General features: G+C 47.8%; 1 protein-coding gene and 1 pseudogene across 1 annotated transcript; one reads left to right on the top strand and one right to left on the bottom strand.

Moving 5' to 3' along the window:
• Positions 1–1,711: 1,711 nt before the first annotated feature.
• On the bottom strand, positions 1,712–15,589 carry LOC119279396 (annotated as a pseudogene).
• A 1,315-nt stretch (positions 15,590–16,904) lies between these two features.
• LOC119279395 (putative D-cysteine desulfhydrase 1, mitochondrial) lies at positions 16,905–25,200 on the top strand. The gene is made up of 10 exons (XM_037560640.1): positions 16,905–17,105; positions 17,255–17,320; positions 22,474–22,668; positions 22,757–22,867; positions 23,263–23,354; positions 23,998–24,087; positions 24,220–24,277; positions 24,348–24,461; positions 24,772–24,862; positions 24,977–25,200. The coding sequence occupies exons 1-10, from the start codon at positions 16,905–16,907 to the stop codon at positions 25,198–25,200; spliced, it is 1,242 nt and encodes a 413-aa protein (XP_037416537.1).
• The last annotated feature ends 1,702 nt before the right edge of the window (positions 25,201–26,902 follow it).

Here is a 26,902-nt window from a genome sequence, read left to right as displayed (position 1 = left end):
ATATAAAGTCATTAGTGCTTCTGGTGGTATGTCGCATAAATTATCCCCAAAGTTGCAAAATATTACCCACGGGTGCCAGCTATAAGTGACAAAAATACATTTCACACATGAGAATCCCCGCCTAGGCCAGCCCATGGAGTAGGGACCTCATACACTGCGCTCTGCGTGCTGGGAGAAGACGCAGCGCGTCCGTTAGGGCCGGCCCATGTGTGAGCGGCCTATTTTAAATTTCTTTTTTATTTTTATTTCCAATTTTCATCCTTTTCTCCTTTAATAATTTGGTACCTCAAAAAAGTTTCAAAAATTAAAAAAAAGAATTTTTAAATAAAATGTTCAATAAATCATAAAATGTTTGTGGATTCAAAAATGTTCGCAATTTTGAAAACAATTGTTTGGGAAATCAAATAATGTTCATGAATTTTTCTAAAAGTTCATATATTAAAAAGTGTTAATGAAATTGGAAAAATGTTCGTCAAAATGTTATCGGTGATGCAGCAAAATGTTGTCAAGGCCTTTGGAGATTATGATTTTTTTTCTCTTGTTGCAACGCGCGGGCCCTTTTGCTAGTCATATTTGATATGGAGACATGTGGACCAGTAATCCTAGACGCACGAACCTACTATTGGGCTTTTACGGATTTTCCTCTAACAATCCCCACCCCTACACCCCAAATTTCAGCCAGGGTGGGGGCCATCCTCCCTCCTCCAATCCCAACCGCACACGTTTGTTAGTCCGTTAATCCCGTAATAGATCCCTTCGTGCATTGCTCCACGCATACCTAAGGCACCCGTTTCAAGCCACAGCCTGAAACGCCCCTGTGCGGTGCCAACTAGTCAGACGCCGATTTGTCCTTTTCTTTCCATATACATGTCTATACCCATTTGGCTAGCTTGTTTGATCCATGGTGTCATATATGTTAGGAAGCGAAACTTCTATTTTCGTTTAATGCCAAAGCAGAGCTCCTGCTGTTCACGTCAAAAATAATGTTAGGAAGCGAAGGGACCAAGACGTTGATCAACAGAGCATTGTGTTATAATACACGGATACAAACAAAATAAATAAATGTGATAGCAATATAGCATGTTTTCTCAGAATGTGAAATCTCAAAGTTTCAGCTTACAAGAGAATGCTCCATATTTCAGAGATTTGAGTATTATTACACAATTTAAGTGAAGAATTCTAAAAGTTAACTAGCTCAACTATAAGTTTCTGGTCAAGTAGCACAGTCTTCTTGAACCCAAAGTATCTGTGGACATGGGAACAAATAAACAGTTGAAAGAAAATGGGACAAAAGTATTTCTGGAAACAGGAATGTGACATCTCAAAGTTTCATATTACAACAGAATACTCTGTATTTCAAAAATTTGAGTACTATCACACAGTTTAAGAATTCTAAAAGTTGGGATTTGAGAAAATCCTGCTACTCCTATAAAAATAGTTGAGACCATGCAGCATGGCATGGGCAGGTTAATGGGTGTTATTTTTCTTTCTCTCTCCCTTCCTTTCTATTTTGCAAGGAGGTAATAAATGTTTCTTAATACTTATTCCAAGGGACAAACTTCTATATCTAGTGAAAAGTATCATGATACAATTCAACATAACAAGGGGAATACTGGAACTTGGCAAAAGGTACCTACGACTACGATGGCCTTCAGCAACTTTTGCCATGTTACAACTTACAACCAGGAGCATTCTCAAATGTCTTAGTTCATCACTCTCCAAGGACAACATATAATCCAATGCTGCCATCTGGAAAACCCTTAGTCCCAAAGGCAGTAATGTCGCTTTTCTTACATGATCAACACCAATAACAGATACAACAACAACAACAACAACAAAGCCTTTAGTCCCAAGCAAGTTGGGGTAGGCTAGAGGTGAAACCCATAAGATCTCGCAACCAACTCATGGCTCTGGCACATGGATAGCAAGCTTCCACGCACCCCTGTCCATAGCTAGCTCTTTGTCGATACTCCAATCCTTCAGGTCTCTCTTAACGGACTCCTCCCATGCCAAAATCGGTCGACCCCGCCCTCTCTTGACTTTCTCCGCACGCTTTAGCCGTCCGCTATGCACTGGAGCTTCTGGAGGCCTGCGCTGAATATGCCCAAACCATCTCAAACGATGTTGGACAAGCTTCTCCTCAATTGGTGCTACCCCAACTCTATCTCGTATATCATCATTCCGGACTCGATCCTTCCTCGTGTGGCCACACATCCATCTCAACATACGCATCTCCGCCACACCTAACTGTTGAACATGTCGCCTTTTAGTCGGCCAACACTCCGCGCCATACAACATTGCGGGTCGAACCGCCGTCCTGTAGAACTTGCCTTTTAGCTTTTGTGGCACTCTCTTGTCACAGAGAATGCCAGAAGCTTGGCGCCACTTCATCCATCCGGCTTTGATTCGATGGTTCACATCTTCATCAATACCCCCATCCTCCTGCAACATTGACCCCAAATACCGAAAGGTGTCCTTCCGAGGTACCACCTGGCCATCAAGGCTAACCTCCTCCTCCTCACAGCTAGTAGTACTGAAACCGCACATCATGTACTCGGTTTTAGTTCTACTAAGCCTAAACCCTTTCGATTCCAAGGTTTGTCTCCATAACTCTAACTTCCTATTTACCCCCGTCCGACTATCGTCAACTAGCACCACATCATCCGCAAAGAGCATACACCATGGGATATCTCCTTGTATACCCCTTGTGACCTCATCCATCACCAATGCAAAAATATAAGGGCTCAAAGCTGACCCCTGATGCAGTCCTATCTTAATCGGGAAGTCATCGGTGTCGACATCACTTGTTCGAACACTTGTCACAACATTATTGTACATGTCCTTGATGAGGGTAATGTACTTTGCTGGGACTTTGTGTTTCTCCAAGGCCCACCACATGACATTCCGCGGTATCTTATCATAGGCCTTCTCCAAGTCAATGAACACCATATGCAAGTCCTTCTTATGCTCCCTATATCTCTCCATAAGTTGTCGTACCAAGAAAATGGCTTCCATGGTCGACCTCCCAGGCATGAAACCAAACTGATTTTTGGTCACGCTTGTCATTCTTCTTACGGTGCTCAATGACTCTCTCCCATAGCTTCATTGTATGGCTCATCAGCTTAATTCCATGGTAATTAGTACAACTCTGAACATCTCCCTTGTTCTTGAAGATTGGTACTATATACTCCGTCTCCATTCTTCTGGCATCTTGTTTGCCCGAAAAATGAGGTTGAAAAGCTTGGTTAGCCATACCATCGCTATGTCCCCGAGACCTTTCCACACCTCAATGGGGATACAATCAGGGCCCATCGCCTTGCCTCCTTTAATCCTTTTTAAAGCCTCCTTCACCTCAGACTCCTGGATGCGCCGCACAAAACGCATGCTGGTCTCATCAAAGGAGTCATTCAGTTCAATGGTAGAACTCTCATTCTCCCCATTGAACAGCTTGTCGAAGTACTCCCGCCATCTATGCTTAATCTCTTCGTCCTTCACCAAGAGTTGGCCTGCTCCGTCCTTGATGCATTTGGCTTGGCCAATATTGTTGGGGAACATTGCAGAAAATTAAAATTTTCCTACGGTTTCACCAAGATCCATCTATGAGTTCATCTAAGCAACGAGTCAAGGGAGTGAGTTTGCATCTACATACCACTTGTAGATCGCGTGCGGAAGCTTGCAAGGGGATGGTGATGATGGAGTCGTACTCGACGTGATTCAAATCACCGATGTCCAAGTGCTGAACGGACAGCACGCACCTCCGCGTTCAACACACGTACGGGACGGGAGACGTCTCCTCCTTCTTGATCCGGCAAGGGGGAAGGAGAGGTTGAGGAAGATTGCTCCAATGGCAGCACGACGGCGTGGTGTAGTTGGTGCAGCAGTACTCCGACAGGGCTTCGCCAAGCACGTACGGAGGAGGAGAGGTGTTGGGGAGGGGAGGGGCTGCGCCTTGAGTTGTGTTACAGCAGCCCTCCCCTCACCCCTCTATATATAGGAGGAGAGGGACAAGGGGGCCGGCCCTCTAGGGGAAACCCTAGAGGGGGGCGGCGGCCAAAGGGAGAGGGGAAAAGGGTGGCTTGCCCCCCAAGCTAGGGGGGCGCCCCCTTTAGGGTTTCCCCTCCCCTTGCCCTAGCCGCATGGGACTAGGTGGGGAGGCGCGCCCAGCCCACTAGGGGCTGGCTCCCTCTCCCACACAGCCCATGTGGCCCCCCGGGAGGGGTGGCCCCACCTGGTGGACCCCCGGAACCCTTCCGGTGGCCCCGGTACAATACCGGTATGCCACCGAAACTTTCCGGTGTCTGTTTAACCACTTTCCTTATATAAATCTTTATCTCCGGACCATTCCGGAACTCCTCGTGACGTCCGGGATCTCATCCGGGACTCCGGACAACATTCGGTAATCACATACTTGTCTTCCTGATAACCCTAGCGTCACCGAACCTTAAGTGTGTAGACCCTACGGGTTCGGGAGACATGCAGACATGACCGAGACGACCTCAGGTCAATAACCAACAGCGGGATCTGGATACCCATATTGGCTCCCACATGCTCCTCGATATTGTCATCGGATGAACCACGATGTCGAGGATTCAATCAATCCTGTATGCAATTCCCTTTGTCAATCGGTACGTTACATGCCCGAGACTCGATCGTCAGTATCCCAATACCTCGTTCAGTCTCGTTACCGGCAAGTCACTTTACTCGTACCGTAATGCATGATCCCGTGACCAAACACTTGGTCACCTTGAGCTCATTATGATGATGCATTACCGAGTGGGCCCAGAGATACCTCTCCGTCATACGGAGTGACAAATCCCAGTCTCGATCCGTGTCAACCCAACAGACACTTTCGGAGATACCTGTAATGCACCTTTATAGTCACCCAGTTATGTTGTGACGTTTGGTACACCCAAAGCACTCTTACGGTATCCGGGAGTTACACGATCTCATGGTCTAAGGAAGAGATACTTGACATTGGAAAAGCTCTAGCAAACGAACTAATCGACCTTTGTGCTATGCTTAGGATTGGGTCTTGTCCATCACATCATTCTCCTAATGATGTGATCCCGTTATCAATGACATCCAATGTCCATAGCCAGGAAACCATGACTATCTGTTGATCACAACGAGCTAGTCAACTAGAGGCTCACTAGGGACATATTGTGGTCTATGTATTCACACGTGTATTACGATTTCCGGATAATACAGTTATAGCATGAATAAAAGAAAACTATCATGAACAAAGAAATATAATAATAATCCTTTTATTATTGCATCTAGGGCATATTTCCAACAGTCTCCCACTTGCACTAGAGTCAATAATCTAGTTACATTGTGATGAATCGAACACCCATAGAGTTCTGGTGCTGATCATGTTTTGCTCGCGAGAGAGGTTTAGTCAACGGATCTGCGACATTCAGATCCGTATGTACTTTGCAAATTTCTATGTCTCCATCTTGAACATTTTCACGGATGGAGTTGAAACGACGCTTGATGTGCCTGGTCTTCTTGTGAAACCTGGGCTCCTTGGCAAGGGCAATAGCTCCAGTGTTGTCACAGAAGAGTTTGATCGGCCCCGACGCATTGGGTATGACTCCTAGGTCGGTGATGAACTCCTTCACCCAAATAGCTTCATGCGCTGCCTCCGAGGCAGCCATGTACTCCGCTTCACATGTAGATCCCGCCACCACGCTCTGCTTGTAGCTGCACCAGCTTACTGCTCCACCATTCAACATATACACGTATCCGGTTTGTGACTTAGAGTCATCCAGATCTGTGTCAAAGCTAGCGTCGACGTAACCCTTTACGACGAGCTCTTCGTCACCTCCATAAACGAGAAACATGTCCTTTGTCCTTTTCAGGTACTTCAGGATATTCTTGACCGCTGTCCAGTGTTCCTTGCCGGGATTACTTTGGTACCTTCCTACCAAACTTACGGCAAGGTTTACATTAGGTCTGGTACACAGCATGGCATACATAATAGATCCTATGGCTGAAGCATAGGGGATGACACTCATCTCTTCTATATCTTTTGCCGTGGTCGGGCATTGAGCCGAGCTCAATCTCACACCTTGCAATACAGGCAAGAACCCTTTCTTGGACTGATCCATTTTGAACTTCTTCAAAATCTTATCAAGGTATGTGCTTTGTGAAAGACCTATGAGGCGTCTCGATCTATTTCTATAGATCTTGATGCCTAATATATAAGCAGCTTCTCCAAGGTCCTTCATTGAAAAACACTTATTCAAGTAGGCCTTAATGTTGTCCAAGAATTCTATATCATTTCCCATCAAAAGTATGTCATCTACATATAATATGAGAAATGCTACAGAGCTCCCACTCACTTTCTTGTAAACGCAGGCTTCTCCATAAGTCTGCATAAACCCAAACGCTTTGATCATCTCATCAAAGCGAATGTTCCAACTCCGAGATGCTTGCACCAGCCCATAAATGGATCGCTGGAGCATGCATACTTTGTTAGCGTTCTTAGGATCGACAAAACCTTCCGGCTGCATCATATACAGTTCTTCCTTAAGATAACCGTTAAGGAATGCCGTTTTGACGTCCATCTGCCATATCTCATAATCATAGTATGAGGCAATTGCTAACATGATTCGGACGGACTTAAGCTTCGCTACGGGAGAGAAAGTCTCATCGTAGTCAATCCCTTGAACTTGCCGATAACCCTTAGCGACAAGTCGAGCTTTATAGATGGTGACATTACCATCCGCGTCCGTCTTCTTCTTAAAGATCCATTTGTTTTCTACCGCTCGCCGATCATCGGGCAAGTCAGTCAAAGTCCATACTTTGTTTTCATACATGGATTCTATCTCGGATTTCATGGCTTCTAGCCATTTGTTGGAATCTGGACCCGCCATAGCTTCTTCATAGTTCGAAGGTTCACCGTTGTCTAACAACATGATTTCCAGGACAGGGTTGCCGTACCACTCTGGTGCGGAACGTGTCCTTGTGGACCTACGAAGTTCAGTAGCAACTTGATCCGAAGTACCTTGATCATCATTATTTTCCTCTTCAGTTGGTGTAGGCATCACAGGAACATTTTCCTGGGCTGCACTACTTTCCGGTTCAAGAGGTAGTACTTCATCGAGTTCTACTTTCCTCCCACTTACTTCTTTCGAGAGAAACTCTTTTTCCAGAAAGGATCCGTTCTTGGCAACAAAGATCTTGCCCTCGGATCTTAAGTAGAAGGTATACCCAATGGTTTCCTTAGGGTATCCTATGAAGACGCATTTTTCCGACTTGGGTTCGAGCTTTTCAGGTTGAAGTTTCTTGACATAAGCATCGCATCCCCAAACTTCTAGAAACGACAGCTTAGGTTTCTTCCCAAACCATAATTCATACGGTGTCGTCTCAACGGATTTAGACGGTGCCCTATTTAAAGTGAATGTAGCTGTCTCTAGAGCATATCCCCAAAATGATAGTGGTAAATCGGTAAGAGACATCATAGATCGCACCCTATCTAATAGAGTGCGATTACGACGTTCGGACACACCGTTACGCTGAGGTGTTCCAGGCGGCGTGAGTTGTGAAACGATTCCATATTTCCTTAAGTGTGTACCAAATTCGTGACTTAAGTATTCTCCTCCACGATCTGATCGTAGGAATTTTATCTTTCGGTCACGTTGATTCTCTACCTCATTCTGAAATTCCTTGAACTTTTCAAAGGTCTTAGACTTGTGTTTCATTAAGTAGACATACCCATATCTACTCAAGTCATCAGTGAGAGTGAGAACATAACGATATCCTCCGCGAGCCTCAACACTCATTGGACCGCACACATCGGTATGTATGATTTCCAATAAGTTGGTTGCTCGCTCCATTGTTCCGGAGAACGGAGTCTTGGTCATCTTGCCCATGAGGCATGGTTCGCATGTGTCAAATGATTCATAATCGAGAGACTCTAAAAGTCCATCAGCATGGAGCTTCTTCATGCGCTTGACACCAATGTGACCAAAGCGGCAGTGCCACAAGTATGTGGGACTATCGTTATCAACTTTACATCTTTTGGTATTCACGCTATGAATATGTGTAGTATTACACTCGAGATTCATTAAGAATAAACCATTGACCATCGGAGCATGACCATAAAACATATCTCTCATATAAATCGAACAACCATTATTCTCAGACTTAAATGAGTAGCCATCTTGTATTAAACGAGATCCAGATACAATGTTCATGCTCAAACTTGGTACTAAATAACAATTATTAAGGTTCAAAACTAATCCCGTGGGCAAATGTAGAGGTAGCGTGCCGACGGCGATCACATCGACTCTGGAACCATTCCCGACGCGCATCGTCACCTCGTCCTTTGCCAGTCTCCGCTTATTCCGCAGCCCCTGCTGTGAGTTACAAATATGAGCAACAGCACCGGTATCAAATACCCAGGAGTTACTACGAGTACTGGTAAGGTACACATCAATTACATGTATATCAAATATACCTTTAGTGTTGCCGGCCTTCTTATCCGCTAAGTATTTGGGGCGGTTCCGCTTCCAGTGACCCTTCCCCTTGCAATAAAAGCACTCAGTCTTAGGCTTGGGTCCATTCTTTGACTTCTTCCCGGCAACTGGCTTACCGGGCGCGGCAACCTCCTTGCCGTCCTTCTTGAAGTTCTTCTTACCCTTGCCCTTCTTGAACTTAGTGGTCTTATTGACCATCAACACTTGATGTTCTTTCTTGATTTCAACCTCTGCTGACTTCAGCATAGAAAATACTTCAGGAATGGTCTTTACCATCCCCTGCATATTGTAGTTCATCACAAAGCTCTTGTAGCTTGGTGGGAGCGACTGAAGGATTCTGTCAATGACTGCCTCATCAGGGAGGTTAATATTCAGCTGGGTCATACGGTTGTGCAACCCAGACATCTTGAGTATGTGCTCACTGACAGAACTATTTTCCTCCATCTTACAACTATAGAACTTGTCGGAGATGTCATATCTCTCGACCCGGGCGTGAACTTGGAAAACTAGTTTCAGCTCCTCGAACATCTCATATGCTCCGTGATGTTCAAAACGCTTTTGGAGCCCCGATTCTAAGCTGTAAAGCATGCCGCACTGAACGAGGGAGTAATCATCAGCATGAGACTGCCAAGCATTCATAATGTCTTGGTTCTCTGGGACGGGAGCGTCACCTAGCGGTCCTTCTAGGACATATTGTTTCCTGGCAGCTATGAGGATGATCCTCAGGTTTCGGACCCAGTCCGTATAGTTGCTGCCATCATCTTTCAGCTTGGTTTTCTCTAGGAACGCGTTGAAGTTCAAGTTGACATGAGCGTTGGCCATTTGATCTACAAGACATATTTGCAAAAGGTTTTAGACTAAGTTCATGATAATTAAGTTCATCTAATCAAATTATTGAATGAACTCCCACTCAGATTAGACATCCCTCTAGTCATCTAAGTGTTACACAATCCGAGTCGACTAGGCCGTGTCCGATCATCACGTGAGACGGACTAGTCATCGTCAGTGAACATTCTCATGTTGATCGTATCTTCCATACGACTCGTGTTCGACCTTTCGGTCTCCGTGTTCCGAGGCCATGTCTGTACATGCTAGGCTCGTCAAGTTAACCCTAAGTGTTTTTGCATGTGTAAAACTGTCTTACACCCGTTGTATGTGAACGTAAGGATCTATCACACCCGATCATCACGTGGTGCTTCGAAACGACGAACTTTAGCAACGGTGCACACTTAGGGGGAACACTTTCTTGAAATTGTTATAAGGGATCATCTTATTTACTACCGCCGATCTAAGTAAACAAGATGCATAAACATAATAAACATCACATGCAATTATATAAAGTAGTGACATGATATGGCCAATATCATATAGCTCCTTTGATCTTCATCTTCGGGGCTCCATGATCATCTTGTCACCGGCATGACACCATGATCTCCATCATCATGATCTCCATCATCGTGTCTTCATGAAGTTGTCACGCCAACGACTACTTCTACTTCTATGACTAACGCGTTTAGCAAATAAAGTAAAGTAGTTTACATGGCGTTCTTCAATGACACGCAGGTCATACAAAATAAAGACAACTCATATGGCTCCTGCCGGTTGTCATACTCATCGACATGCAAGTCGTGATTCCTATTACAAGAACATGATCTCATACATCACAATATATCATTCATCATTCATCACAACTTCTGGCCATATCACATCACATGACAATTGCTGCAAAAACAAGTTAGACGTCCTCTAATTGTTGTTGCATCTTTTACGTGGCTGCAATTGGGTTCTAGCTAGAACGTTTTCTTACCTACGAATAACCACAATGTGATCTTGTCAACTTCTATTTACCCTTCATAAGGACCCTTTTCATCGAATCCGCTCCAACTAAAGTGGGAGAGACAGACACCCGCCAGCCACCTTATGCAACTAGTGCATGTCAGTCGGTGGAACCGGTCTCACGTAAGCGTACGTGTAAGGTTGGTCCGGGCCGCTTCATCCCACAATACCGCTGAAGCAAGATAAGACTAGTAGCGGCAAGCAAGTTGAAAAGATCCACGCCCACAACAAAATTGTGTTCTACTCGTGCAATAGAGAACTACGCATAGACCTAGCTCATGATGCCACTGCTGGGGAACGTTGCAGAAAATTAAAATTTTCCTACGGTTTCACCAAGATCCATCTATGAGTTCATCTAAGCAACGAGTCAAGGGAGTGAGTTTGCATCTACAACCACTTGTAGATCGCGTGCGGAAGCTTGCAAGGGGATGGTGATGATGGAGTCGTACTCGACGTGATTCAGATCACCGATGTCCAAGTGCTGAACGGACAGCACCTCCGCGTTCAACACACGTACGGGACGGGAGACGTCTCCTCCTTCTTGATCCAGCAAGGGGGAAGGAGAGGTTGAGGAAGATTGCTCCAACGGCAGCACGACGGCGTGGTGTAGTTGGTGCAGCAGTACTCCGACAGGGCTTCGCCAAGCACGTACGAAGGAGGAGAGGTGTTGGGGAGGGGAGGGGCTGCGCCTTGAGTTGTGTGTACAGCAGCCCTCCCCTCACCCCTCTATATATAGGAGGAGAGGGACAAGGGGGCCGGCCCTCTAGGGGAAACCCTAGAGGGGGGCGGCGGCCAAAGGGAGAGGGGAAAAGGGTGGCTTGCCCCCCAAGCTAGGGGGCGCCCCCTTTAGGGTTTCCCCTCCCCTTGCCCTAGCCGCATGGGCCTAGGTGGGGAGGCGCGCCCAGCCCACTAGGGGCTGGCTCTCTCTCCCACACAGCCCATGTGGCCCCCCGGGAGGGGTGGCCCCACCCGGTGGACCCCCGGAACCCTTCCGGTGGCCCCGGTACAATACCGGTATGCCACCGAAACTTTCCGGTGTCCGTTTAACCACTTTCCTTATATAAATCTTTACCTTCGGACCATTTCGGAACTCCTCGTGACGTCCGGTATCTCATCCGGGACTCCGAACAACATTCGGTAATCACATACTTGTCTTCCTGATAACCCTAGCGTCACCGAACCTTAAGTGTGTAGACCCTACGGGTTCGGGAGACATGCAGACATGACCGAGACGACCTCAGGTCAATAACCAACAGCGGGATCTGGATACCCATATTGGCTCCCACATGCTCCTCGATATTGTCATCGGATGAACCACGATGTCGAGGATTCAATCAATCCCGTATGCAATTCCCTTTGTCAATCGGTATGTTACATGCCCGAGACTCGATCGTCAGTATCCCAATACCTCGTTCAGTCTCGTTACCGGCAAGTCACTTTACTCGTACCGTAATGCATGATCCCGTGACCAAACACTTGGTCACCTTGAGCTCATTATGATGATGCATTACCGAGTGGGCCCAGAGATACCTCTCCGTCATACGGAGTGACAAATCCCAGTCTCGATCCGTGTCAACCCAACAGACACTTTCGAAGATACCTGTAATGCACCTTTATAGTCACCCAGTTACGTTGTGATGTTTGGTACACCCAAAGCACTCTTACGGTATCCGGGAGTTACACGATCTCATGGTCTAAGGAAGAGATACTTGACATTGGAAAAGCTCTAGCAAACGAACTAATCGACCTTTGTGCTATGCTTAGGATTGGGTCTTGTCCATCACATCATTCTCCTAATGATGTGATCCCGTTATCAATGACATCCAATGTCCATAGCCAGGAAACCATGACTATCTGTTGATCACAACGAGCTAGTCAACTAGAGGCTCACTAGGGACATATTGTGGTCTATGTATTCACACATGTATTACGATTTCCAGATAATACAGTTATAGCATGAATAAAAGACAACTATCATGAACAAAGAAATATAATAATAATCCTTTTATTATTGCCTCTAGGGCATATTTCCAACAAATATCCCTCGTCTTCCTCTCCCGGATCTTAGCCATCTTATAGATGTCCCTTTCACCTTCCTTCGTGCCTAACCGTTGGTAGAGGTCCTCATATGCCCGACCCCTTGCTTCACCAACAGCTCGCTTTGCGGCCTTCTTCGCCATCTTGTACTTCTGTATGTTGTCTGCACTCCTATCCAGGTATAGGCGTCTGAAGCAATCTTTCTTCTCTTTAAGCGCCTTCTGGACATCATCATTCCACCACCAGGTATCCTTATCTTCGCTTCTCCTTCCCCTGGACACTCCAAACTCCTCCGAGGCCACCTTACGAATGCAAGTCGCCATCTTCATCCACACATTGTCCGCATCCCCTCCTTCCTCCCAAGGGCCCTCCTTAAATACCCTCTCCTTGAACACCTGAGCTACCTCCCCCTTGAGCTTCCACCACTTCGTTCTAGCGACCTTGGCACGCTTATCCCGCTGGACACGAATCCAAAAGCGGAAGTCAGCAACCACCAGCTTATGCTGGGGTACAACACTCTCCCCAGGTATCACCTTACAGTCTAGGCACGCACGCCTATCTTCTCTTCTCGAGAGGATGAAATCAATCTGGCTAGTGTGTTGGCCACTACTAAAAGTCACCAGATGTGATTCTCTCTTTCTAAAGAGGGTGTTAGCTACAATCATGTTGTAGGCTAGAGCAAAGCTTAAGACATCTTCTCCTTCTTGATTCCTGATGCCATAGCCAAAGCCCCCATGCGCCCCTTCAAAACCTGTGTTAGATGTACCCACGTGGCCATTGAGGTCTCCTCCTATGAAGAGCTTCTCAGCAATCGGTACACTCCTAACCATGTCTTTCAAGCCTTCCCAGAACTCCCTCTTGGTGTTCTCATTGTGGCCTACTTGCGGGGCATATGCGCTGATAACATTGAGAACCAAGTCCTCAGCTACCAGCTTGACCAGGATAATTCGGTCCCCACGTCTCCTGACGTCTACCACTCCATACTTGAGGCTCTTGTTGATCAAGATGCCTACGCCATTTCTGTTTGCAGCCGTCCCCGTGTACCACAGCTTGAAGCCGGTATCCTCCACCTCCTTCGCCTTCTGTCCTCTCCATTTGGTTTCTTGGACGCAAAGGATATCAACACCTCTCCTCACTGCTGCATCAACTAGCTCCCGAAGCTTCCCTGTCAGAGACCCTACGTTCCAGCTACCTAAGCGAATCCTCCTAGGCTCGGCTAGCTTCCTTACCCTTCGCACTCGTCGAGTCAAATGCGAAGACCCTTGCTCATTTTCCACTACATCCGGGCGCCGATGTAGCGCGCCACTAAGGATGCGACGACCCGATCCTCGCTCACTTGCCACCGTATCCGGATCAAGATACGGCGCGCCACTTGGGGGGTGACGGCCCGGCCCTTGCCCATTTTCCACCACACCCGGGTTCCGATGTGGCGCGTCGCTGAGAGGGTTACGCCCCAACGAAAATCTTTTGGGTTTTATCTCCATAAGAGTGGCTGAGTTTTTACGTTGGCTCGCCAAGCCTATCACAACCCTCCTCCTTTACCCGGGCTTGGGACCGGCTATGTTGAGACAACATAGGCGGAGTTATCAACACCAATAACAGATAATATAAATAAAAGACCTGACAATCATACAGTACTGTGTTGAAGATGCTGAACTAACGACCTTGGGATAAGCTGAGATCAGTGCAACCATTCTTCTTTGTCCACCATATATTTCACCATCAATGTCGAGTGCCTTCAATACCAATGCAATCTCCTCCGGTGTTAATGGACAGAGCCCGCCATTCATCTTCACAATGGAGTCGATCACTTTCTCTTTCCACCATGGCTAAGCGTATCTTCCAAGTTCAAGGCACAATTCATCTGTTAACTGAAGGTCTGAAACATCTTGAGAAAATTTGGATGCGATGCCATACCTCATCCTTGTGAACTCCTCAGCCTCCTCGTTGTTGCAAGCCTGCAACCATGCATAAACACAGAGAAGGCAAGCATGTCCATCTCATACCCCAGAAGGAGACCACAAAGGGTCCATTCTAACGAAGAATTTGAACCACACACCTTCCCAGCTCTTCTAAGTCAGGGCTAAATCTCAATGTATCAAAATTGACACGGCAACTCAGTTTCTGAATCTACATGGGTAGGCCATTATTTGCACGCCCGGCATCTGTTTCATTCAGATGAAGGACCTTGTACTTCTTCATGTGGTTTTCGCAGAACTTACTACTTACAATCTTTATCTGGGTATGCATATGATCTAGATACATCACGAGAAATGGAGAGGTGCAAAGAAACATGATTATGGTAATAGGATATATCAGACCAACTGATGGGCGGCATGGAGCGAAGATATCCCCATTCAACTCTCCTTAATTTTCAGCCTTGGAGGCAGCTCTTTCAGCATCAGGACCTCATCTCCCAATGATGCTATGAAGTAGTCCACATCAAATATATCTCGGAACTCACTGTAGGCAGAGCAACAGAAAAGGATAAGACAGAGGCTATCCTTAACTGAATTGTTAAGAATTGCAGTGACTACAGAAAGAAATGCTGACCTAGAATCAGCCCAAAATAAAGTTTTGTCCAACTTCGGCATGATGAGTGTGACATTCAAGTATCTCGCAGCCGTCGCCATATCACAGATCAGATTTAACAGTGGAACATTGATGGTTCAGCATTAGTATTTGAACAGCAGCGATGGCTCAGAAATATAGACAGCGCAGTAGATGCATTGTTTTCGTCACAAGCTGTACTAACACAGCAGCGGCGCGCATCTGGTTGAGACCGCCATTGCATTGCAGGACACCAACAGATAGCCATTGTTCTTGTAGATTCCTGAAAATAAACCGATAAGAAAGATCAAATGGCTCTAGAGACAGCAACAGGTTAATACGGATCCTTGGACCAAATCGACCCGACATGAACTGATCGATCCAAAAAATAGGTGCTAAACCAACCAAAAGCTCGCAGGGAAGGCGGCGAATGGAAAGGGGGGAAGCATTAATGGAAGCCCAAATATTCCTGAGCAAAGAAGGAAGGGAAGCCGCCTGATTCGCAGGTATTCCTAACCAAAGGAAGGAAAGAAGAGGGGATCAAAAGAAGCAGGAATTGACCGTCTATTCCCTCAAGTGAGCCTCCTCCCTCCCGAGCGAACGGCCAGAGTCCTTCCCGAGCGCGACAGGTAGGGTTCCTAGCCGCCGCCGTCGGTACTTTCTTCTCTAGCAGTGTGGCTCATTGCCTGGTAGATTAATGAACTGTAGTGCTGGTGTGGCGCTGGTTTCGGCCGGTCACCTCGCCAACCGTCTGATCGGACACGGTGACAGAGCAGCCGTTCGATCGAACCCCATCGTCGTCCTCCTTTGTCAATCTCTCCTCGAAAAAAGCTGCTTCCACTCGGCCGTTCCTCGCGGCAGCACGCGGCGACGAAGGAAGAGACGGGCGCTCGGCGAACTCCGGTGAGAGACCTCGCCGGCGAGAACCAGCAGCCGCCCTCGATGCAGCCCTCGCGTCCTGATCTTTTAGTTCTTCAGAGTATGCTAGGGTCTTTGTTCTTTGAAAAAATATGGAAGTATACTAGTAATATATATTTTTTATTTGTAGATGATGGAAATATTAAGGTTGATTAGGAACTTGCTTTGCAAGACCATATGCTAGTGTTTTCCTAGTATCCATGTCTTTAATTAAATGATGTTTATTTTTAAAATTTATTCTGAACTTGGACCCGTGTATCAGGCACTTGTTCTATGTAAAATATTTTTAAATATTTTCTTGTTTGAGGTTTCGAAGTTATGTTGATGCAGTGTATTGTTTGTGAACGAAACGTCAAGCATCTAAATTTGTTGTTTGTTTCTTTTCCTTTTATAGCTATACTAATTTTTATGTAAAAATTGTTCTGTTGAACTTTGGATGTCAACTTCACATATGCTATTATTATTTTTCCAAAAAAAATTGATGATTTATGCTTTATACAGGAACCACTTCAATCTACTATCAAGGATAGGCATATCAAGCAGCTTTGGACTAGCTGGTTCTCCAATTCACTCGGACACAATATTTCACTAGGCATGTTGGTTTTCATTCAGCATCACTTACTTTGAAGCAATCAATTGAGAGCTGGTATGTTGAAGCTTGGACTCCTATTAAACAGGAGCCATTTTCGATCTACTATCAAGGATAGACATCTCGCTTACAAAATCTGAGCTGAGAGTATATAATACCTTGGTTTGGTAATATTTGATTTCAAGATCTTATTAATACTTATCCATTCTATAAATACTTCTATATATCTTTCTGCTTGTGTGTCATGTCCTACTAGCATCGACGTTCAAATTTCCGAACATTGGATCACAATTAACATACATTGTAGCTATAGGTTTCTGTATCTCCACGTCAAAAATAAGTTATGTTCTGCTCATAGGTGCTTTAATTTACTCTGTCTTTGTTAGTCAACTTTTATCTAAGTAAGCTTAGGTTGGCTTACAGGCATGCATTGTTTAGGAAAACGTTAACTGGTAACGATCGATCGACCAGGGAAACAATCTTCCAAAGCAATGGTACCCAATACTTCCATTCTCCGATTGTTCTCTCCTCACGTCGCAATCCACCGCTGGACCTCGACATCGGCCTACAGAGTGGCTCATACTTCTTCCGCATCCCAGATCAGCAGCTTCCTTTCTAAAAGGGTCTATACGCCGCCGCCTTGGGCTTCAGACCTCTCCGTCATCCCATCCCACAACTACACCCTCGGCCAAGTAAGCTTTGCTATTCCTCGCAAAAAAAAAGAGTAAGCTTTGCTATCTCTACTTGGACTGATTAGTATGCAGATTTAAAATAGTTTAAAGTGACAAAAGAATGTGGAATGGTTAAGTCTAATGTATTTCCTTTTTTGTAATCAAAACAGTTTCCAACTCCAATTCACAAATGGAACCTCCCCAATTTGCCAAAAGGCACAGAAGTATGGATCAAGGTGAAACACAAGAACCACTACTTTGTTCAATTTCCAAAATTTGAGATACTTCATGGTTAGCTTTTTAGTACTATGTCAAGGGCCTCGGTGCCCAAGACAGCAGGACCTCGACTACGTAGTTCGTAGTCGCGGTGGATAGGAGCGCTAGGGTTTTTGCCTGGCTGCTCTATGATGCGGGAGGAGAAGATAGAAGGAAATAACTTTATTGCTTGTCCCTAAAGGGTGCTAACTATCTGATATATAAAGGCCCCATGGGCTAATAACAAACTAGAAACCTATACGAAACAAACTAGTCTAGGAACTAATGTGCCCGGATCAGGACTCCTGTCCAGCCTGCGCCTTGCCTGATGCGGCCGTCGGCTGCTCCTGGCCGCGCGGCCCACGTCTGTAAGACGTGCCCCACATGACATCTCTCCCCCCCTCGACGAGCAGCTCGTCCTCGAGCTGAAAAGCGGGGTAGCGCTCGACGAAACTGTCAAGATCCTCCCATGTAGCTGACGAAGCTGCTTCACCCTTCCAGTGGACGAGTAGCTGGCGAACGCCGCGTGCTAGGCGCGCACGAGTCACGCGCTCTGGTTCTGGAACAGCCGCCCCGTTGTGGATCGAAGGCAATCCCGGCGGTGTAGTTGGAGGAATGCCGAAGAACTTCTTGAGGAGGCCCACGTGGAACACGTCATGGAGGCGCGAGCGTGCCGGAAGCTCAAGACGGTATGCCACGTCGTTGATCACTTCTGAAATGCGGTACGGCCCATAGAATCGTGGCTTGAGCTTGCCCCTGGTTGGCAAGTTAAGAGAGGACGCGGCGCGCTGTCGAAGGCGAAGCCAAACCCAATCGCCCACCTCATGCCGAATGTCCCGATGACGTCTGTCGTAGTAGGACTTATAGACCGCCTGTGCCTGTTGTAGACGATAGCGGACGTCCTCGATAAGTTCGTCGCGCTCAGCCATGCTCCTGGCCACTGCAGCTACCCGTGTGTCGCCGGGCTCGTAAGAGCGAATAGTGGGAGGGTCACGGCCATACACAAGCTTGAACGGAGTCTCTTGGGTTGCTGTCTGGTAGGCGGTGTTGTATATGTACTCAGCCCAGGGAAGCCACCGGAGCCACTGCTTGGGACGATCCCCGGTAAGACACCGTAAATACATCACAATGATCTTGTTAGCAGCCTCCGTTTGACCATCCGACTGCGGGTGAAATGCTGACGTCATGTGCAGCTTTGTCCCCGTGAGGCGCATGAGCTCTCGCCAAAAAGCGGAGGTGAAGACGGGGTCGCGGTCAGAGACCATGGACTGCGGCACGCCATGGAGACGAACAACCTCAGCGAAGAACACCTGTGCCACTGACTCTGCCGTGTATGGGTGGGCTAACGCCACAAAATGGCAATACTTGCTGAAGCGATCCACCACGGTGAGGATGACAGACTTCCCGCCTACTCGAGGAAGCGCTTCCACGAAGTCGATGCCGATGTCAGTCCACACGCCCGTGGGCACCGGCAGCGGCAGTAGCAGCCCAGCGGGGTGCAAGTTCTCGGACTTGTACCGCTGGCAAGTACCGCAATTGCAGACGTACTCCTGCACCGTCTTGCGAAGGTTAGGTGCGTGGAAATCGCGGCGCAGACGATGCAATGTGCGCAGGACGCCTTCATGCCCATCATCGTGCACGGCACTGAGAATCTCCTGGAGTAGCGGGGATGACGGCGGAATGTAGAGGTGGCCGTTGAAAGTAACGAGGCCGTCGGAGAGCGCCCAAGGCTGTTGCCGCGCACCTGCCGTGATATCCTCCCGCAGTGTGACGAGCGCCGAATCAGTGGACGTCGCTTGCCGGAGGCGATTGATGAAGTCGAAACGAGACCCCGAGACCGCCATGATCGTCGTCTCCTCCGTGTCGCGGCGGGAAAGTGCATCCGCCACCGTGTTGGTACTACCTGCCTTGTACTCCACCGTAAAGTCGAATCCCAGGAGTTTGCCAACCCAATGATGCTGCGGGATGGTGGCCAAACGCTGGTCAAGCAGAAATTTGAGGCTGTAATGATCCGTTTTTACCACAAACTGGCGCCCCCATAGGTACGGCCTCCAGTGGCGAATCGCGAGCACCAGGCCGATGAGTTCCCGTTCATACGCTGCCAGGGAACGGTGACGTGGCGCGGCTGGCCGGCTAAAGAAAGCCACCGGGTGGTGGTCCTGAAGAAGGACGGCCCCGAAACCGTACGTCGATGCGTCACACTCGACGATGAACGGCCGTGTAAAATCCGGTAACGCGAGGACGGGAGCCGTGGTGATTGCCGTCTTGAGGGTGTTAAAAGCTGCTGCCGCCTCCGGCGACCAAGAGAAACCATCCTTGCGAAGGAGGGCCGTCAGGGGTGCGGCAACCACGCCAAAGTCCTTGACAAACTTGCGGTAGTACCCCGCAAGGCCGAGAAAGCCCCGAACCGCGCGCGCCGAGCGTGGTTGCGGCCAGTCCGCCACTGCCTGCACCTTTTCCGGATCCATGGCCACGCCTGCAGCGGAGATGGTGTGACCCAGGTATGCGATTGATTCAACGGCGAACGCGCATTTGGAGCGCTTGACGAAGAGCCGGTGCTGGTGCAGGACCGTGAAGACGGTGCGCACATGTCGGAGATGGTCAGCCCATGTCTCGCTGAAAATGAGGATGTCGTCAAAGAAGACGAGAACAAAACAGCGCAGGTATGGCCGCAGCAGATCATTCATGAGGGCCTGGAACGTGGCCGGCGCGTTGCAGAGTCCGAACGGCATCACCAGAAACTCGTAGAGGCCGTCATGAGTACGGAAAGCTGTCTTCAGGATGTCCTCCGCACGCATCCGCACCTGGTGGTAGCCGGAACGTAAATCGAGCTTGGTGAAGAAACGAGCGTGCCGTAGCTCGTCGAGGAGTTCGTCCACCACCGGAATCGGGAACGCATTCTTGACAGTAATGGCATTCAGGGCGCGATAATCGATGCAGAAGCGTCAGGACCCGTCGGCCTTGCGGACCAGCAGTACCGGGGACGAGAATGCGGAACAACTCGCACGGATGATACCTTGGGCGAGCATGGCGGCGCACTGACGCTCCAGCTCGTCCTTGTGCGCGGCCGGGTATCGATACGGACGGACGGCCACCGGGGCGGAACCAGGTAGCAGGGTGATGCCGTGATCGCGGCTGCGGGGCGGTGGCACGCCGGAGGGGTCGGCGAAGATGCCGTCGAACTCGGTGATGATGGCGTCCAGGAAGTCGCGGCCGCTGCATGATTTTAGGGCTGGCCCGTCCGGTCCTGCAATGCCGTGCCAGCACACCCTATGGCCCCGCCGCCAGAATGTCATGGAGAGGGCTCGGAAATCCCACAGGATCGGACCGAGCGACGCCAGCCACTGCGTGCCCAGGACGATGTCGTAGCCCGCGAGCGGCAAGGCGAGGAAATCCTCCGCGAACTCCTCGTGGCCGATGCGGAAGGGCACGACGCGGTACGCGCCCTGGCACGGAACGCGCTCGCCGTTGGCCACCGTGACGCGCATCTTCTCTGTGGTGGGGGGCGGTAACGTAGCACGAGCGGCCGCCTCTTCGGCGATGAAGTTGTGGGTGGAGCCTGAATCGATCAGGGCGAGGAGGGAGACACCTCCGAGAGTAATCTGCATCTGCATGGTTTCACTCGTGTGCACGCCGGCGATCGCGTGGAGCGAGATTTGAGGGTCGGCCCGTGATGCATCATCAGTGGCGGAGGCCGCGTCGTCGTCGTCGTCGTCCGGCGCTAAGTCGAGGAGAAAGATGCGCTGGCACACGCGGTTGTGGCCCCTGCCAAACTTCTCGTTACAGTTGAAGCAAAGGCCCAGGCGACGGCGTTCCTCCATCTCTGTCTGGGAGAGACGCTTGATTGGGCGTCCGTCCGGCAGATTGTGGCCCTGCTGAGGTGCGGCTGGTGGGGCCGGAGCGGGGGGCGCAAGGCGTGGTCCTGGTGTCGGCAGGATGCCCTTCTGTGGAAAAAGCACCGGTGGCGCGGCGGAAAGCGCGCACTGGTCGCGCAGCTCCAATTTGCGGGCGAGGCTCATGGCGACGGCGAGGGACTGTGGGTTATGGATCTCCACGTCGAGGCTGAGGGGTGGCTGGAGTCCCGCGGTGAAGATCTGCACTTTCTGTGTCTCGGATAAGGTGCCTGCCCGGGGAAGGAGTGCCTCAAACCGCTCCTGGAAGTCGACGACGGACGTCGTGCGTTTGCACGCCATTAGTTCGCCCAGCGGGTTAGCGCGCAGCGGTGGCCCGAAGCGGAGATTGAGCAGCTCGGAGAAGCGGCGCCACGGAGGTGTGCCCTCGTCGCGCTGGACCTGCATATACCATAGTTGGGCAGGACCCTCGAGATTGTAGGACGCCATCCACACCTTCTCCTCCTCGGCGATCCGTTGTTGATGGAAGAAGGACTCGCATCTGTTGATGAAGGCGAGCGGATCAGACTTGCCGTCGAACTTGGGGAAGTCCATCTTCTGGAACCTGGGCGGCCGATCATTGTGGTGCTGCCCATCATGGGCGGCGGCAGCGCTGGACGAAGAGGAGGACTTGTCCTTCTGGAGTGCGGTGACGGACAACTGCAGGGACGTCACCGTGGCCGTCAAGGCCTCGATCATCTTAGCCAGATCCGCGGTGGTCGGTTCTGCCATGCCGGAAGTGACCGAGGCGGCAGCGGATTGTGGCGATGTCGGGGAGCTGGGCGCGGACACAGGGGGGAAAGCGGCCGGCGGATGGAGCGTGGACGAGGAGGAGGATCGCCTGGAACCTGATACCAAGTTGTCAAGGGCCTCGGTGCCCAAGACAGCAGGACCTCGACTACGTAGTTCGTAGTCGCGGTGGATAGGAGCGCTAGGGTTTTTGCCTGGCTGCTCTATGATGCGGGAGGAGAAGATAGAAGGAAATAACTTTATTGCTTGTCCCTAAAGGGTGCTAACTATCTGATATATAAAGGCCCCATGGGCTAATAACAAACTAGAAACCTATACGAAACAAACTAGTCTAGGAACTAATGTGCCCGGATCAGGACTCCTGTCCAGCCTGCGCCTTGCCTGATGCGGCCGTCGGCTGCTCCTGGCCGCGCGGCCCACGTCTGTAAGACGTGCCCCACATGACATACTATTTGCATTTCGGTCCTGATGTCGATATTTTTGGGAGACTGTAGCGGGATGATCTCACTGGCATGGAACTGAGCGGGAATAAAGTTCGGAAGCTCGAATTTCTGATGGCAGATGCCGTTGCACAGGGTGCCGATTGTGTTATCACTATCGGTGGTATCCAGAGCAACCATTGCCGAGCGACTGCCGTCGCTGCCAAGTACGTTAATCTTGATTGCTATCTGGTACTTGTTACCTCCAAGGTAAGTTGTGTTCCTGTGAGTGAAATTGATAAAACGCTTCTGTGGCAATGCATTTCCTTTTTACTTGGTTTGCCTGGGATGTTTTCAGCTTCTTGTGAACGAAGATCCTGGTTTGGTTGGTAATCTCCTTGTCGAGAGATTATTGGGAGCGCACATTGACCTTGTCTCGAAAAGAGATTTTGTTAAAATTGGGGGTGTGGTATGCTCTCCTCTATGATGTGTTATGTTTTGGTGGTTTGTGATTTTAATAGTTGTGTTTGATAATTTTGCCAAATCCTTGTCCATACACGAGTCTTACTCATTATTCATGCTTAATAAGATATGCTTTTATTTGCTAAAAGATAACCACATTAAATAGCATGTGTTTTGTTATTGTTTCAGATCATAATACTTGGTACTATCATTTTTTTGTCCTTTGAATTTTTTGATGGTATATATTGTCTATTCTTTTGATACATGTAGTACAGCTTTTTGCATCGGTTCCTTCATAGCCTCATTGATTAGTTTTTCCTATACCTAGAATTATTTGTTATGTTGTACCTCTTGTATTGCTCAAGAAGTTCTCCAATCACAATATGTATTTATCTGTTATAGGCTTTAACTGACTTGCTAAAAAAGAGGCTTTTGGAAAAAGGACGGAAGCCATATGTGATTTCTGGTGGTGGATCCAACTCATTGGGAGATTGGTATGATCTTATATGTGATGATAGCTGCTAAAACTACAATTTTGTTCTCTTACGTTCCTTCTTATATCGTAGTTTTAGGTTTCCTCTAGGATTGATATTCTTGGATTGATGGTTGTCTTACATTCCTGTATTAGAAAGTCTAGGATTATAGGAGTCATACTCTAGGAGTTATTATTGTGATAGGAAAGGTTAAGGGTATAAGCATCCACTATATAAAGATACCATGTGTCTTACCTTTGAGAAATACAAGAACCATTTTATTATCTCCCAAATATTCTTTCACCTAGCCTATGTCTTATCTAATTTCACAACATACCTCATTGAGAAAATAGTTATTATCGACCTCTTTGAGGTGGACTTGGCCTCTACTACTCATGTAAGCATAAGTGCCTGGATAGGATCTCATACCATGGCTAACCAGTGGCATAAATAGTGGCTTGTTGTGTTCAATATGCATACAAGGTTGTAGAAAATATTAGTGTTGTGAAGACACTAAAATTTTCATTATGCAAACTGAATGTAAGATTACTTACGGTAAAAGGAATAGCTGGAGTCAAAAGGGCCTTCGAAAAAATTTTATTGACAATTTAGTTTATACCATTCAATCTTACACGTGTAACGTGTAGGTGCCTTGCTCTTACAGGGGATATATTGAAGCAGTAAGGGAGATTGAGCAGCAAATTCAGTTATCTGGTGATGTTCAGTTTGATGACATTGTTGTTGCATGCGGCAGGTATTTCGGTGCCCCCTGCCGTTTTTTACATTATATGAGTAATTTTGTTTACATGTTTTCTGTTGTTTCATGTGTACATCGGAAGTTGTTATATTGTCACTTGATGATTTATCATGATTGAACTTTGTGCAGTGGTGGAACCGTTGCTGGTCTTGCTTTAGGATCACAATTGAGTAGCATAAAGGCAAAAGTATAAGCTTTCTTTAGCTATTTTCTTATCTTGCTGATGTCTCCATACTAATCATCCACTTGTACGATAGGTCCATGGATTCTCTGTTTGTTATAACCCTGGACACTTCTATGACAATGTACAAGGTCTCATTGATGGACTTCAACCTGATTTGAATTCCCATGATATAGTCAGGATTGAAGATGTGAGTATATGTTGTATAACCGTATTGTTTGAGGATATTGAGAAGGAGTTCATCGCTAGTTCTCTCGCATGTGGCCCTCTTGATAGTATGGTTTTCCGTAAACTCAATGTGAATATTTATCCACTAAAATCCTAGAAGATTACAAACTAAGAACCTTGGCTACAACCATCTTGAAGAATAAAATCCCTTTGCTATTTTTTGTGTGGCTAGTTTGTTCATTTCCCAGTATCGCTTCTGTGATGGAACACTTCTATAAAGAATGAATTCATCTATTTATGTTAGTCAAATTTGTGAATATTTTGCTTGATAGGCTAAGGGCTTAGGCTATGCCATGAGCACACCTGAAGAGCTTAAATTTGTGAAGGATATAGCTGCAGCAACAGGCATTGTGCTTGATCCAGTCTAAGGTGCAATATTTTTTTTCTTTTATGTGTGACATGACATTTGATATCATGCATGCTGGTCCTTTCGTCTAAGCGAAAGTATGCTTAATGAGGACATGCACGGTTTTGTTTTTTATAGCGGCAAGGCAGCGTGTGTTATGCTGAAAGACATGTCCAACAATCCAACCAAGTGGGAAGGGCGGAAGGTCCTCTTTGTCCATACTGGTGGTCTCCTTGGGTTGTATGATAAGGTGGATCAGTTGTCATGTTTGGCTGGGAGATGGCGCAAAATGGACCTTGAAGAATTGATCCATGCAAAGGGGGAATGGCGGACCCAGGAACTTGTTGAAGCTTAGGCGGCAAACTACAAATCTGAGCGCTGAGGATGCTATTTTTATGTCAAAACCGCCCCAAAAATCACGCGAGTTATGATGTTTGGCTATGTTCACATGCACTTTCATCATAGGGGGTTATCATGATAGAGAACAAGTATTAATTTAGTTTCTAGGAGTCGAGGAAAAAAGTATCAATGGAAGTGTATTTGTTCCAACAGTTTGCTGCAACCGTTTTCTGTGTGCCCTGCCTGTCCTTGGGGATAGCTTGGCTGCTTACACGGTGTTGGTGCCCAGCTGAGGCTCCAAATATCGTGTTTGTACTACATACATGTTTATCCATCCGTCGACGATGCTCCAAATTGACTTACTCCCAGCGGCAGGATTGCCAACCTTTATACAAGAGTGCCTTGCTAATCGATATTATACGCTATGTAATTTTTTTCATAGTTATACATGTCTCGTTCATATCATAAAGATTAAAATACAAGTCACGTAAGGACCGTCATGACAAAACTGAAAAGATAGCAGAACATTTTTAAGCTTGACACTAACACCCGTCACGTGCCTCCGGCACCACCACAGCAGCCACCGAAAAAAAGAAAGATGGATCACCTCCTTACCCGAGCTCTACGTGGTTCAATCGCTGATATGCAACTTTACAGACCTCCAAGATGGCTCATCAAAAGTGAAGTCATTATCGTTGAATGACTTAGACCGGGGCAACGCCCCGAACACGTCATCGAACTTCAGATCTGGGACCCCACCACGACTAAAACGCCGAAGGAGAAACCATATCTGTCATCCATGAACCACGAACCCAACACGCGTTCCGGCTTCCAGATGTCGCCGATGCAGGACACAATCTGTGTAATTACCACAAAGGACACCAAAAGTAAAAACTACATCCAGATCCGTAGAACACCTAGCGACGACTACAAGCACTGGAGGAAGCCGAAGGCACGCCGACGTCATCCCCCTCCCCCCACCACCCTTATCGGAGTCGGGCAAACCTTGTTGTAGTAGACAGTTGAAAATTCGTCGTGCCAAGGCTTTATAGGACCAGCGCACTAGAACAGCAACCGCTGCCGATGAAGAGATGCGTAGATCGAAAGTGTCTAACTAGTAGACACACGAACAAAGACGAATAAAGACTGGATTCATGTGGATCCATCGAAGAAAAATGCCGACTGAATTCCATGAGATCCACCGGAGACAAATCTCCACATGCCCTTCGATGACGCTAGAAGCACCACCGAACAGGGACTAGGCGGGAAGAACCTTATTCCATCTTCAGAGAGTCGTCATTGCCTCACCTCTCTAAACAGGACACAAACCCTAACAAAACTCAAAAAAGCACCTAAAAACGAAGCCCTTCCCGGGACAACGACCGAGATCCACCACGCCTTCCTGGCCCTAAGACCACATGAGACGAGGTAGACCGGTGGCGCCGCTGGCACGAGGCACGAGAAACTCTAGGAGGCCGGGTGCCTCGGTACGAGCGAGCGAAGGGGTACGCACAAAACCGGCTCTATATGCATGGCGGCAAACCAAAGCTCAAACCCCTTCCGCTCTAGACTTGCAATGGCAACGGAAAAACTCCTTTGTCCATCATGAATTCGAAAAAGTTAACGGAATTTGAAAATCATGAAATTGAGAAGTTCATCAATTTTGATAAATAAAAAGTTCATCGAATTTGTAAAAAAGTTTATGGATTTGAAAAGGT

The sequence above is a fragment of the Triticum dicoccoides genome, chromosome 3B (assembly GCF_002162155.2).
Source record: "Triticum dicoccoides isolate Atlit2015 ecotype Zavitan chromosome 3B, WEW_v2.0, whole genome shotgun sequence".
Classification (NCBI taxonomy): domain Eukaryota; kingdom Viridiplantae; phylum Streptophyta; class Magnoliopsida; order Poales; family Poaceae; genus Triticum; species Triticum dicoccoides.
Note: the sequence above shows the minus strand (reverse complement) of the source record. Positions and strands in the feature narration are given on the sequence as shown.

What these genes read in the sequence shown, in the direction of transcription:
- LOC119279395 (XM_037560640.1), top strand. Translation starts at nt 16,905, where the DNA reads ATGGTACCCAATACTTCCATTCTCCGATTGTTCTCTCCTCACGTCGCA. An exon ending in TGGTACTTGTTACCTCCAAG is followed by an intron (nt 22,669 to 22,756) that starts GTAAGTTGTGTT and finishes GGATGTTTTCAG; the next exon opens with CTTCTTGTGAACGAAGATCC. An exon ending in TCCAACTCATTGGGAGATTG is followed by an intron (nt 23,355 to 23,997) that starts GTATGATCTTAT and finishes TTGCTCTTACAG; the next exon opens with GGGATATATTGAAGCAGTAA.